The sequence below is a fragment of the Columba livia genome, chromosome 4 (assembly GCF_036013475.1).
Source record: "Columba livia isolate bColLiv1 breed racing homer chromosome 4, bColLiv1.pat.W.v2, whole genome shotgun sequence".
NCBI classification, from domain to species: Eukaryota; Metazoa; Chordata; class Aves; order Columbiformes; family Columbidae; genus Columba; species Columba livia.
Genome location: NC_088605.1, coordinates 29,577,970 through 29,591,911, shown reverse-complemented (window position 1 = coordinate 29,591,911; position 13,942 = coordinate 29,577,970). Strand labels below are relative to the sequence as shown.

Here is a 13,942-nt window from a genome sequence, read left to right as displayed (position 1 = left end):
CTCCTCTTTCTACAAGCCTACAGTGCAGGGACTTGATGGGCCTAAAGTTGAACTTAAATAATTATAATAGTACCTGATAGACCTTTCTTAGACATGTCTAATTGTTTTCCTGAATCTTTTGCACTTTTACATTGAAATAGCCTGTGGCAATGAAATCCTGATTTTAACTGTATGTCTGGAGAAGTATATAATAAATTCATGTATGTGTGCATCCCCCAACCTTTTTTTTTTTCTTTTTCTTGATGTGGTTTAGCCCCAGCCAGCAACTAAGCCCCATGCAGCCACTTGCTCACACCCCCTCAGGAGTATGGGGAAGAGAATGAAACGGTAAAAGTGAGAAAACTTGTGGATTGAGATAAAGACAGTTTAATAGACCAGGCAAAAGCTGTGCAAAAAAAAGGGGATTCATTCACTGTTTCCCATTGGCAGACAGCTGTTCAGCCATCTCCAGGAAAGCAGGGCTCCATCACAGGTAACGGTTACTTGGGAAAACAAAAGTCATCACTCCGAACATCGCCCCCTCTTCTTCCCCCAGCTATATATACTGAGTGTGACATCATAGGGCATGGAATATCCTTTGGGTCAGCCTTCCCAGCTGTGTCCTCTCCCAGCTTCTTGTGCACACCCAGCCTACTCACTGATGGGTCATGTGAGAAGCCAAAAAGGCCTTGACTCTGTGTAAGCCCTGCTCAGCAGTAATGAAAACATCCCTGTGTTATCAACGGTGTTTTCAGCACAAATCCAAAACATGTCCCCATGCTAGCCACTACAGAACAAAATAACTCTGTAAGACATACTAAATATTCATTCTTTATTCATGCTTTTAGTCATTCATTATAGCATCTCCTGAAGATCGATCTTCCAAAATTTCCTAGGAGCTGGTACGGCTTGTCCCTTTTCCATGCTTTTTCTGAGACTGAGATAACTCTGAGCTGCCACAGAGCAGCCATAAAGATTCTTTGCTGTAGCCTTCTCTATTCATGATTCCTGACTCATCATTTGCCTTTCTGATTGCTCTAAACTATTAATTAGATGCATTCACAGTGGCGCCAACATCTCTTTCTTCTGAGCGGTAGCTGCCACTTTAGAGCCCATGATGTGTATTTACTTTGCCGTTATTAACACTGTTCCTTAACTCCCACGTTATTACTCAGTCCAGTGATCCTCTTTCTGCAAACCTTGGACTGCTCTTACCACATTCATGTAATGAGCAAATTTTGTCCCTTGCTATTTAACCTGTTCTTTCAGATCAGTGTTAGCAGGAAATCTGCACATTCACCACAAGACAGTGCTTTCTACCTTTTAATCACTTAGTGAGCTATTAAATGACCTTTTGGCCATTTCTTAAAAGCCTTTGGTAAAGAAGCTTCACAACAGCTTTTTGGAAATCTAAGTTTTCTACAACATTCTTAACCAGTCAACTCAATACAGAATACAATTTTCTTTAAAGAAACTTAACAGCCTTGTGAATCACGAATAACGATGAAAGATGTGCTGGACTTACTAGGTTTGTCTGTAAATTGCAAACTACTGGAAAGCAATCTTAACAGCTCTGGTATTTCCCATAAGATAGGCTATGTTAGCTGTCTTAATAGTTCACATAATTCATCATCTAAATATTTCATGCAATATAGTGCCGCTACGAAGAAAATGCAATTTCCATTTCAGATTAAAAGCACAAAATCAGATAAACAAAAAGGAAACATTAATTGAGGCATTTCCAGGCAAAGATTTGTCCAGATGTCTAGACAAGTGCACCTTTCAGCTATTCACAGAAGAGATATTCAGAGCAAATAGTTTCATTTTTTCTTCCCTTTATGTTCACAAAGACTAATAAAGAACAACTTCCATGTGCTTTATTTTGTGACATGTGTGGATGTTTGTGAGCAGCCTTCTGAAGACCTTGGTGTTTATGAAATGCACATATTTGACACCTGTGAACTGTTCCCTATTGTTCTAAGTCACCAATGACTGAAATTGAACATTGACATGAAAGATGAGCAACAATGGAACTTCAAATCCAGTTCATTTAGGCTATAAGCATAGAACCAATTAGCATAAAATTGTGTGAAAAAAGTGATGTTGTTAGTTATTAAAATAACCATTACAGGTGGAACACAAAACAGAAAAACTTTAGCACCTTGAAGCACCCCCTTTTCAGTCTGAAAACAATGCAGCAAAGTTCACAGTGAGTATAAGTTAAAAACTGTTCCAGATGCAATACCTGTGTTATCAATAAGAAATGTAATAATAAAAAAAGCACAGCAAAGATGTCTCTTGGCCATGGAAGACATAATACGGACATTGAGCCATGTGGAAGAAAGATAAAACTACACAGCTGACAACGGAACTCAGAGAAATTAGCACAGACAAATTTATATGCTATGAAATAAGTTTCCTTACTGAGTCTATAACACTAACACCAAAAGCAATTATAAACTGGAATTTCCAGTCTCAGCTCAGGGTAATATCAAAACGCATTTTTCGTTCATCAGAATTGAAATGCTAAAGGCTTTCTGTGTGTGTGTGTGTGTGTGTGAAACATGTTTACAAAACATCTGTTCCTGTCCTGTAACTACTGGTCACATAGCTCATTCTGCCAAAAAGAGCTCGTTAGTTGTTTTCACTTGGGTGAAAAAGGCACCTAGTGGATCCCCCATTTGACTGCAGTAGTGCTCTAATACCTGCCTCTATACAGTCCATGGATGGCCACTTGGGAAGAATATAAGGCTGTTGTCAGAGGATATAGGGAGGCAGCTAGGAAAGCTAAGGCCTCCTTAAAATTAAACCTGGCAAGAGGGGTCAGGGACAACAGAAAGAGCTTTTTCAAATACGTGGCAGATAAAACTAACACCAGAGGCAATGGAGGCCCACTGATGAACAAGGTGGGTGCCCTAGTGACAGAAGATACAGAGAAGGCAGAGTTACTGAATGCCTTCTTTGTCTCTGTCTACTCTGCTGGAGGCTGTCCTGAGAAGCCCCGTACTGCTGAGGCCCCAGAGGAAGTCAGGACAACGGAGGAGTTTGCCTCGGTTGATGAGGACTGGGTTACGAAGCAATTAGGCAATCTGGACATCCATAAATCCATGGCTCCAGATGGGATGCACCCACAGGTGCTGAGGGAGCTGGCTGAGGTCATTGCCAGACCACTCTCCATCATCTTTGCCAAATCTTGGGAAATAGGAGAGGTGCCTGAGGACTGGAAGAAAGCAAGTGTCACTCCAGTCTTCAAAAAGGGCAAGAAGGAGGAGCCAGGTAACTATAGACCGGTCAGCCTCACCTCCATCCCTGGGAAAGTGATGGAACAACTTATCCTTGGTGCCATCTCAAGGCATATCAAGGAAAAGAAGGTCATTAGGGGCAGTCAACATGGCTTCACCAAGGGGAAGTCGTGCTTGACCAACCTCATAGCCTTTTATGAAGACATAAAGAGGTGGATGGATGATGGCAGAGCGGTGGATGTGGTCTACCTTGACTTCAGTAAAGCCTTTGACACAGTCTCCCACAGCATCCTCACAGCTAAGTTGAGGAGGTGTGGTGTAGACAATAGAGTAGTGAGGTGGGTTGCAAACTGGCTTAAGGAGAGAAGCCAGAGAGTGGTAGTCAATGGTGCGGAGTCTAGTTGGAGGCCAGTATCCAGTGGAGTGCCTCAAGGGTCAGTACTGGGACCAGTACTATTCAATATATTAATCAATGACTTGGATGAGGGAATAGAGTGTACTAACAGCAAGTTTCCTGATGACACCAAGCTGGGAGGAGTGGCTGACACTCCAGAAGGCTGTGCTGCCATCCAGCGGGACCTGGACAGACTGGAGAGTTGGGCGGGGAAAAATGTAATGAAATATAACAAGGAAAAGTGTAGAGTCTTACATATGGGCAGGAAAAACCGCAGGTTCCAGTATAAGTTGGGAAATGACCGATTATAGAGCAGCGTAGGGGAAAGGGACCTGGGGGTCCTGGTGGACAACAGGATGACCATGAGCCAGCACTGTGCCCTTGTGGCCAGGAAGGCCAATGGCATCCTGGAGTGTATTCAAGGGGGGTGGTTAGTAGGTCCAGAGAGGTTCTCCTTCCTCTCTACTCTGCCCTGGTGAGACCACATCTGGAATATTGTGTCCAGTTCTGGGCCCCTCAGTTCCAGAAGGACAGGGAACTGCTGGAGAGAGTCCAGTGCAGGGGAACAAAGATGATGAAGGGAGTGGAGCATCTCACGAGGAAAGGCTGAGGGAGCTGGATCTCTTTAGTTTGCAGAAGAGGAGACTGAGGGGTGACCTCATTAATGTTTATAGATATATAAAGGGTGAGTGTCACAAGGATGGAGCCAGGCTCTTCTCAGTGACAACCAATGAGAGAACAAAGGGTAATGGGTTCAAACTGGAAGACAAGAGGTTCCACCTAAATTTGAGAAGAAACTTCTTCTCAGTGAGGGTGACAGAGCACTGGAACAGGCTGCCCAGGGAGGTTGTGGAGTCTCCTTCCCTGGAGACATTCAAAACCCTCCTGGACACATTCCTGTGTAACCTCATCTAGGTGTTCCTGCTCCAGCAGGGAGATTGGACTAGATGATCTTTCAAGGTCCCTTCCAATCCCTAACATTCTGTGATGCCAAAGGCTGTGCTGTAAAAGACAGTTACTGTAATACCATTTTTGAGATACATTGAATGAGCCTGCATATGTTTTGAAAAGTTTGTTTCCAAGTTGACTTGGGGGAGTTCACTTCTGACTAGATATGTACACACCATGTTTGCTACAAAGTGTCACCACTTTGCCAAAAGAGAAAACAGGTCTTTTAAAGAGTCACCCAAACCTGCAGGTTTACACTACAGTACAGGAAAACCCTGTCGACTAAGAGCCTGCTTATTCACCTGTCTCTCCAAACTGGAAGCTTTACAGACATTTCAGCAAGCCGAATCTATACCTACACAGGGACAGTTAGTCCCTTATTAAACAGGTCTATTTTTAATTTTTCCACCCTCCCCCGGGTCGGTCTTACCAGACATACCGTTAAAAGCAGCTCTTGCAGGGCGCACCACTCAGGAGCAGCCGAGATGTTCCACTGAGGCTTCGGCAGAGAAGCAGCTCCGGCGCGGAAGGGCAGCTGCAGAACCCAGAGGGAACGAGACCAGCCTGTAGGCCAGAGCCTGAGAGAAGCTGCCCAGACTGCTCAGCGCTCCCCAGGGGCCGAAGAGACGGAGGCGGCCCAGCGCCGCGTTGTCCTCAGGGCTGCTACAACGGCCGCTGCCGGGGCCGCGGGAGCTCCGCTGCTGCCCCCGCCACCGCCTGCCTGAGAGGGCCCCGGTCCCGCCGGCAGCACCCTCCTCCTTCCCGTGTGTCCGCCCGCACCCCGGCGGACACAAGCCGTGCCCCGCAGCGCTCCCGGGCCGGCGCTCCCGCCCCGCAGACCCCGCGCAGTCACCAGGCCGCACCGACTGTTTGAAAATGGCGCGCGGAGCAGCGGCCGCTTCCGACCCGTCACCGCAGCAACGGGGCACGCGCCGGCACCCGCGGCCTGCTGAGCCAACCGCCGCTCGCGCTAGCCACCCCGCCCCTTCCCGCGCGACCGGCAGCCCTCGCGCGGAGGGGCGGGGCAGGGTGACGTAGTGCACAGCCGGTAGAGGCAGTTCGACAGAGCCCTGAGGGACAACGGCCCGGGAGCGGCGCTCCGCGGCATTGGGGCCATAAGTAACCGCGTCAGGAGTCTTCGACCCGAGGTTTAGTGTCTCCGGCTGTAACTGCCGCTCTGTGCTGAAGAACGGCCGCGACAGCCGCTCCGCTCCGGTTGCAGAGAAGGGGAGGAACAGACGGTACCACCACCTGTGCTCCTGCTCTAAAGGATCTTACTTGCGCTTCCTGCCTCTTGTGCAGTTGCCTGTTGCATAGTTGCTGTGGCCAGACTTCAGGGAGTGCAGTGCCTGATATACAAGTGCCCGGTAGTCCTCTTACATAAGCCATCTCTACTAGTTTAAAGGGAATTTCTGCCAAGTGTAACCCTTACCTCCCGTTGCTGTTGCTTTGGCCACCTTTAGTCATGTGCAAAGACACGGTAAGCAGGTTTTATAAAACTTGGATCAAGTATTCCATGAGTGAAGACAACTAGGTTCTAATGAGCTACAAGGCGTAAGTGTTAGTATGCTCACCTAAATCCGCATGTCTCGATGGTGCCAAGTTGTCATCTAGCAGGGTAGATTGTCTCAAGCTTTAGAACATGCTTATATTACTGGGTTTTGGTTTTTATTCTCACATCTGCATCTCAAAAACCCAAAATCTTACCTCTGTCTGCATGTTTACCTCTGTGGTCTCAGTTTGTGTTCCACATACACCCCAGCTCTATGCCACAACATAGCAATTTCCTCAAGCTGTACAGAAAAACTGGGTCCTGGACCACAGGCAGCTGAAGCTGCAGGAGCAGGCAGGGCTTAAACAATGTAGGAGTATACTGATGCTACATTGCACTTACTAAAGGGAAGAAAAAAAAGTGTGTTGAGAAATAGGACAATTCTACTGCAATTCCCAGAGACAAAACAATGGAAACAACTGCATTTTCAGCTTTTGGAAATAACACTCTGTAGCAATATAGAATATGATGAACACCATTTATTTAAGAATTATAGTCACATCACATCTCAGAACACAAATTTCCACATCTATACTTCCTAGAACATGCAAAAAATTTGATAGACTTTAATACTTACATAATTTCCAAGATGCAAAATATTAGTGAAACAGTAGTATCCTTTTTGCATACTATAAAGGTAGTGCTTAGTGCTTTTAGCAAGAGAAGGGATTATAAATAAAAGTATCTGAACCGTAGGGGAAGGGAAAAACTATATCCAATGTGTTTCACAGAATTAATGCTTTCAGACGGTACTTGAACCCAGTAGAAGAGCAACAAATTCCTGAAGGTTTCATTTTGCCCTGAAAGATGTTTAAAGCAGGAGTGTAACTTGACATATATGGCAGTTAACTACACATAACATGGAAATCCACCTTTTAAAAACTAATAGCATTTATAGTGTTTGATTCCCTTATACACAGGCATAAACTTTGCTAGCTTCTCTTTCCCTTTCTAGAACTTAATGAGACTGTGCAATACTGGAGCAGTAGTCTAAAATATCCTGTATAGTGAATTCCATAGTAATTCCCGATCCAGGATAGCAGCGAGCGATCAGCCCTTCAAAGTGCTTGTATTGTCTTATAAACTCATCTTGCATGGAATGCCACACGACCTGCCAAAGAAAGCAAACTTTAGGAACTTCAGTCAACTGGCACAATCACTATATGCGAACTACAAAACCTTGGCTCATTAACTGATTCTCACTTCAGGTGCCATTTTAAAACTAAACCTTGCTAATGATGTTCAGTAAAATGACTTGTTGCATTAAAAATAAAATTACTGAAGTTTTTTACCCATTAAGTTTAAGACCTTTTTTACAGGACTCCTACCAAATATGCAAAGCAGAAAATAGTGAAGAGGAAGGTGCCCTAAAAGAGGTATTGCTTTTGTCCTTAAAGAAAATGCTTCAAACCAGAACAGTGCTACTAATTCATGTTTCAGACTTCAAAAAAAGTATTAATACATGTTTAACTCTTAAATCTACTCATCATTTACTCCAGTGAGAAAGTTTACTCAATACCAGAAAACAAATAATATAACTAAGAGAAAAAACTGTAATTTAAAGTGTATTCTGCTAAGGCATACCGGCTAAATTTCATATCAGGTTAGCAGTTCATTTAAGTCTAGTTCTCTCTACTTCCAGTATATTTTGCAGAACAGAGATCACCCATCAATGCGCACCTTGGGAATCCTAACGGAAGTTTCTTACAACTCTCTACCACAACAGTTCAAATCAATGGTATAACAAATAGAATTAGAGCAGGATTACAAGAAATTCCATTCAAAATTCATGTTTTTTCAGAGTTATGCTGAAGCTAGGCACTTCTCAGAGCATACATATGCAAAGGCACTAATAAAAGCCTTTGTGTAAACATTAGAATGTTTTTAAGACATTATTTAGATTACCTGAAGTAAGTTTTCTTCTTCACAGAGATGTTTATCTACCTTCTTGTAGAGATTATCCAATCCCTTCTTCACTTCTTTACCTGGATATTCCTTTATAACTTTACGAAGTTCTTGTTTATTAAAAGCCAGTTGATAGCTTACTTCTTCTTCTCGTATACCTTGTGCCACACGAGCTTCAACACCTTCAAAAAAATGCTAACAAACAATAACAGCATCAATGATTATCACAAATCTAAATTAACTTAATTTGACAAGCATATGTGTAGTCAAGTCTTGATTCTGCTTGATGACCATTGTGTGTTCCCTTCATTTTGGTTTTGTTTTTGTTTTTGTTTTTTTTTTTTTAATTGGGCATGAAGCAGTGCTCAGCCAGAAACACCAAAGCACAGCCCAACAACAGAGCATTCTGTAAGTGTTATACTAGTGTAAAACTGAAATAAATGATTTCTAGAAGCAATCAAGCTTTGCTTTGAAACATCATAACTAACACTGAATCAGCCTCAAAAATCTTCAATTAATGAGGCCACAGCCTGGAAAAACACTGGATCTTTCAGATAAACTGAGTAAGTATCTGAATAGGAATTTCTCTACTTAACTATAACTGAACTACAGCAATATTTGTTCATAATAGCCCTCTTGTCTCACTGTCCTGCACCAGTTGGCTCAACATAATAAAAATAGGGGGATATGTACCTACGAACGTGCATGTAGAGCCATGCGGAGTTAACTTTCTTTATAGCAGACCATATGATGCTGTGTTTTGGATTTGTGGCTGAAACAGGGCTGATAACACACTGATGTCTTGGCTATTGCTGGACAGGTCAAACCTGGCCAAAGGGTATTCCACAGCATGTAACATTATGCTCAGCTATAAAAATTAGGGTTAGAGGAGGCAGCAGAGGTGGTGGTTGTCTTCCAAGGTGGCTGTTGCTCAGAAACTGGCTGGGCATCAGTCTGCTTGTGGGAGGTAGTGAGGGACTGTCTTTACATCACTTAGGGTTTTTTTTCTCTCTTTCATCTTCACTGATTAAACTATTTTTATCTCCACCTCAAAATCTTCTCACTTTTGCTCCTCCTGTTCCCTCCCCTGACCTGCTTGGGGAAGGGGGAGGGAGCAAGTTCCATGGCTGCTTAGGTGGTGGCGAGACCCAATCCACAACAAGTGGGAAACAACAAAAAACCAGTTTAATTTTCAGAAAGAGAGTAAGTCTTAGACTTTTCAGAAAATGAATGGCTGAAATCCTATTTACAGAAAAAGCAATGAACAGTGGGAAACATTCAGTGGGCAGGACTGAGTCTGCACCTAAGTCAGCATTCGGTTTAACACTTAGCTCAACTTCAGACATACAGAACTTTCCTTACTGTTGAACAGTTCAGAAACTACAATAATTTTCTCTGCAGCTGAGGTGGGGAAAATGATCCCAAAGCTTCTGTTTACTTTTCTCCTTGCTTTTTCCTTCCTCAAAACCATTTGCTTAAGACACAATTGATGTTTAGTCAGTACTATTCATTGCCATGAAAAATCTGGTTATTTTCATCCAAGACTGTTATCCTCATAAATACTCTTCTTAGGTATGTTCAAGTCTAAAATAATAGAGATTATGATAGATGCAATGATAAAGAGAGCAGATAGTGCAAATTAAACACTTGAGAAAGACTATTCTGTACCATTTAAATGTATATAAACTCAAATATACTTACATTTAATTTCTCAAGAGGCTGTCCGAGGGAGTAGATTACATAAGACTGAAGATGATCAGTGTATTTCTGTTTGGCTTCTTTTTTCTCAGCCTCAAGACAAGAAATTTTCAAGCGAGAAAGTGTTGCAAAAATATGATGGAAGTTCTCCATCATGACCACATCTCTTGGTGTTTTCTGGCTTTCATTAGCTACTTTCTCAACTGAAAGACAAAGCAAAATATTTAAAACAACAAAACGACAACCAAATTCAGAAAAATGTAACCAATAACCATAATAGTGTCAGAATTTTGGAATTTATGTTAATGATAATAATTTGCATGAGTGATTGTCATCATAATTGCCACTAAATAAATTAGTATCTGAGAGCCTTCAAAAATAGTAACAGATATGTAGAGGCTCTAAGATCATGAAATTTGTATGCCAAAAAAGTCACTTATAAAAAGATACAAAATAGAGACTACATACGGTCATTTATGTAAGTGAAAAATAACCTACATTCTGTGGAGGCTTACAAGCATGCTTTCATTATCCCTAATAAATTTCACATGATAGATCTATTTAAGAGAAGTGTCATTCCCCTCTTAGCTAGAACAAAAATCTTCAGTAAGGTGGTGGGTTTTTTAAAATGTACTTCCCAGTCTCTCAGTTATTATTATTAGTTTTCTGGTCAAAGAAATAAAAATGGATAATCTTGCACATAGGTCTTTTACTTTAATGTCCCCACTCAAAAACAAAAACAAACAAACAATTAACCCAAACAAACAACAACAAAAAAACAACCATAGGGCAGGCAAAAGAAATTCTACCTATTGTTCCCTTATTGCACCTAAAAGTAGGCTGATAGGCTGAAAGAGGATGGCTTCAACAAAGTGTGCAATTAGGTCTCTATACCCGCTCACCCATTAATCATTTTGCTGAGACTACCAGCATGCCCACCATGAAACTGATTCTGGGTGTCAATGTATCAGTAAAGATCACAAATTCATTTCAACAAGAACACTGAATTGTGAAGTAGGGAGCTTGCTACTGCCAATTTTGTTCCACCTGTACACTCTTCTAACTACCTCTCCCAGTTCTACCTGAAGTATTACACCTTTCTGACCTTTCTCACTTCAAACATCACTTGTAAATTAAATATCCTGCTGCATTAAACATACTACTTTCACTGATTTTGTACATAATTTTGACTTGGTTTCACCTTCATTCTTCTATCCCTTATCCTCTCCTATCATAATTTTTTGTTCTTTAAGTCTGCTCTGTACTTGTTTGAAAGAGATTTTGTTTCTCCTTCAGTGTTTGATTGGCATGATATTGAACTCCTTTTAAAACACGGTTTTCTAAATTCTTCCTACACTACTTATCATTGTACAGTTTTGCTTGTCTATTGATATTTGCTTAGTTTCATCACTTGAATAGTAAACTCTTAAGGCCAGAAAAGCTGGGTGCAATCAAATAAACATTTTCAAGATGTACTGTCCTATCAGCTGAGATGCTCCTGGTGACAACATATGGACTCTACTGTACTGCGAAGTAATGTCTCTTCACGATTTCCTAATATGTTCAGAACCACTATGCTATAATTTCCTCAAACTAGCTTTACTGCTACTACCATCTCCTCTTGCCCAATCTTCCCCTAAAAAAAGAGATACGTTTCAGTACTATACTATATACTATTACTATACATGGAGCCATTTGAAAATTTGCAGATAGATCAGGGCAGAGAGGTCCACTCATCTGTGTACTCGCATTTTAAAAGGGAATGTCAATTTCTCCTGAGTTCATTGGCTTGCATATCCCCTCCCCCCCACTTTTTTTTTTTTAATGTTAAATAAAAGCAGTAGAACAAGGGTGTTGCTGCTATTTTCCAGACTACAGCTGGGAAAATAGAGAGGACTGGAGAGACATTCTGCTGTGTCAGGTTAGGACACAGAAGACCTAATCTGCCAAAAAAAGGGTCAAATTCATAGCCAGAACTTGAGTGATTTATTTTGGATAGGGCTGGGAAGATAAACAGTATTACGGCAAAATTCCCAGGATCCCATCCAGATTCATCTCCTTGTTTAAGCTACACTGGGGGAGAAAAGACAGGAAACCATTTCAATTTGAGCATGTTGTGTTGCTGCTCTCTCTTCTCTCCTGCTGGAGTCTTAACCACTTCCCTCTGTCATAACTGAAAGTTAGTTACAGGTCCATACAAAGGGAAATATCTACAGTTTGCTCTTAAAAAACATATTATGATCAAAAGATTTACACTTGCTCTCCTACAGATACCAGAGAAAACCAGAACTTCACCACAATATCAGTCATGACATTTGCAATGAAGTCGTAAAAAAAAGTCACCTGTTAATTGGAGCAAAATTATATATAAACAGGAGGAAACAATCATTTTAGTAACTATAGCAAGCTCAGAAGACCCACCACTGACAAAGACAGCTCTAATAAGTTTTGTGTAGGCTTTATCTAGATCTCCTCGTCGTTCTGCATTTTTGAAAATCGATTCGGCGAGGGCTGCAAACTCTTCAAATTCAGCAACAAATGGAAGGATCCCAACTTTACTCTTCTTTGAGATTTTTACTTCATCCATCTGCTTCATTTGATTACTCTTAAATTTAAAACACAAACAGATGTTAGCCTCTAATACACACCTTCAGCCCATGTAACAACTAGTAAAAGAAGATACAGACGTACTGAACAACAGACATTTATTCAAACATGGAAGTAATTTCATCTTTCAATTAGTGTATCTACTTAGTCTTCTTCCCTTTCTCCCCTCAAAAAGTTATGAAGACATACTATAACTGGGAAGAAAAAAAAAGGAAGATAAGCAAGCAAAATCTTCCAGCTTTTCTTCGCATTCACTTAGTTTAAGGAAAAAACCCCACACAAACCCAAAACAACTTATCCAGCAGAAACAATTACCAATTTTCATTCCATAATCTAACAAAGAACTTGGCTTTTCTGATTCAGCCAAGCTAACAATCCCTTTTGCTACAGGAAGTTTCTTTAATCTTCTACTGAAATTTTATTTCTGGGTATTATCCAGAAAAAAAATCAGCTTCAAAATATTTTAAGCATTAAACTGACCAAGAATGGTCAGTCCGATTATGTTGAACTAGAGTCAAATTAATTTATGACAATAAAAAGTTATACTGGCACCTACGTTTTCACTAAACTTGCTGTATTTCATATAATGATCATATTGTATTAGTGAAAGCAAGTTTCTGACAGTAGAAGCTGTGCCTCTGCTACTGCCAAAAGATTTGGCATTCTATCTAAACCAAGTTTTTGTTAGATATAATATAGATATAACTGAATACATCGATAAGACATGTTTGGCATATTATACTCAAAGTGGAAAAAAAAAAAAACCCTTGTAAGACCATGAGGTTTTGTTTTGGTAAGTAAAAAAGGCTGGGAGCTATAATTTACTTGACTGACTTCAGAAATCTCAGAGTACAAGTTTAAACAAATGACTAAAAATGTCAACTACCTTACAGTAGTAAATGAGCGTTACAAATGCCTAGTTATTGAGGAAAACTGGAATGGAGAGGAAAAAACAACCACCAATTAGTTTGTATTTTTTGAAGCTTTGGCCAGTAGAAATGCAATAAAGTTACTAATTTTTACTTCAAATTGAAAGCAAACATTTAACTATAAAGAAATATAAAATCAAACAAGGAAGGAATGGGCTTCCTATATTATAGTTAGCTTAATTAAAATAACTAAAGAACTTACAATGCATTTATCAAAGTTCCTTTTGACAGTCACCAAAACATTTCCAAGTGTTGTGCTGAGAAAGGAAGCTGGGTCCACGTTTTGTGCTGTCCATACATGATGACTCATCTTAACTAACATATAAAGGGAATTAAAACTATCAATCTTGTCCCCCAGCGCTATAAGATTATTCAGCTCAGGTTCAATACAACGAAATATTTTTGTCATCATTTGTCGGATCATGTCCTTCCTATTAAAAACGCATAAGATAAAAATATTACTGTGACAGCTTACTAGGCTATTTTACATGTTCTTTGATTTACTGGATATAGCACTCTCATTTGCATTCAACAAGTCTCATGATTTTCAGAATGCTGCTAAGAGAAGAAAGGCCAATGCCATACAGTAAAAAAGAAAAATCAATAGTCACAGGTATAAAATATTTCAAAATAAATTTTCTGTGTGGAAGCTGCCATGCACTCTAATTCGGAACTTTGCCAAGCATAT

The 13,942-nt window shown here is 40.8% G+C and overlaps 2 protein-coding genes across 22 annotated transcripts in view; both read right to left on the bottom strand.

Annotated features, from left to right (window-relative positions):
* CEP135 (centrosomal protein 135) overlaps nucleotides 1-5,504 on the bottom strand; it is a 38,872-nt gene extending 33,368 nt beyond the window's left edge. Inside the window, exon 1 of one of the 2 annotated variants that reach the window (XR_002411806.2) lies at nucleotides 5,003-5,504. The gene's annotated coding sequence lies outside the window, so the exon portion shown is untranslated. The remainder of the gene's footprint in view (nucleotides 1-5,002) is intronic. The other variant, XM_005501195.3, reaches the window with a different exon arrangement.
* A 1,075-nt stretch (nucleotides 5,505-6,579) lies between these two features.
* EXOC1 (exocyst complex component 1) overlaps nucleotides 6,580-13,942 on the bottom strand; it is a 32,027-nt gene continuing 24,664 nt past the window's right edge. For all 20 annotated transcript variants that reach the window (XM_065060971.1, XM_065060976.1, XM_065060979.1 and 17 more), the window contains 5 exons: nucleotides 13,457-13,685; nucleotides 12,140-12,323; nucleotides 9,722-9,921; nucleotides 8,021-8,215; nucleotides 6,580-7,226 (listed from right to left, as the gene is read on the bottom strand). In XM_065060971.1, the coding sequence (XP_064917043.1) occupies nucleotides 7,074-7,226; nucleotides 8,021-8,215; nucleotides 9,722-9,921; nucleotides 12,140-12,323; nucleotides 13,457-13,685 (961 nt within the window). In that variant the 3' untranslated portion in view covers nucleotides 6,580-7,073. The remainder of the gene's footprint in view (nucleotides 7,227-8,020; nucleotides 8,216-9,721; nucleotides 9,922-12,139; nucleotides 12,324-13,456; nucleotides 13,686-13,942) is intronic.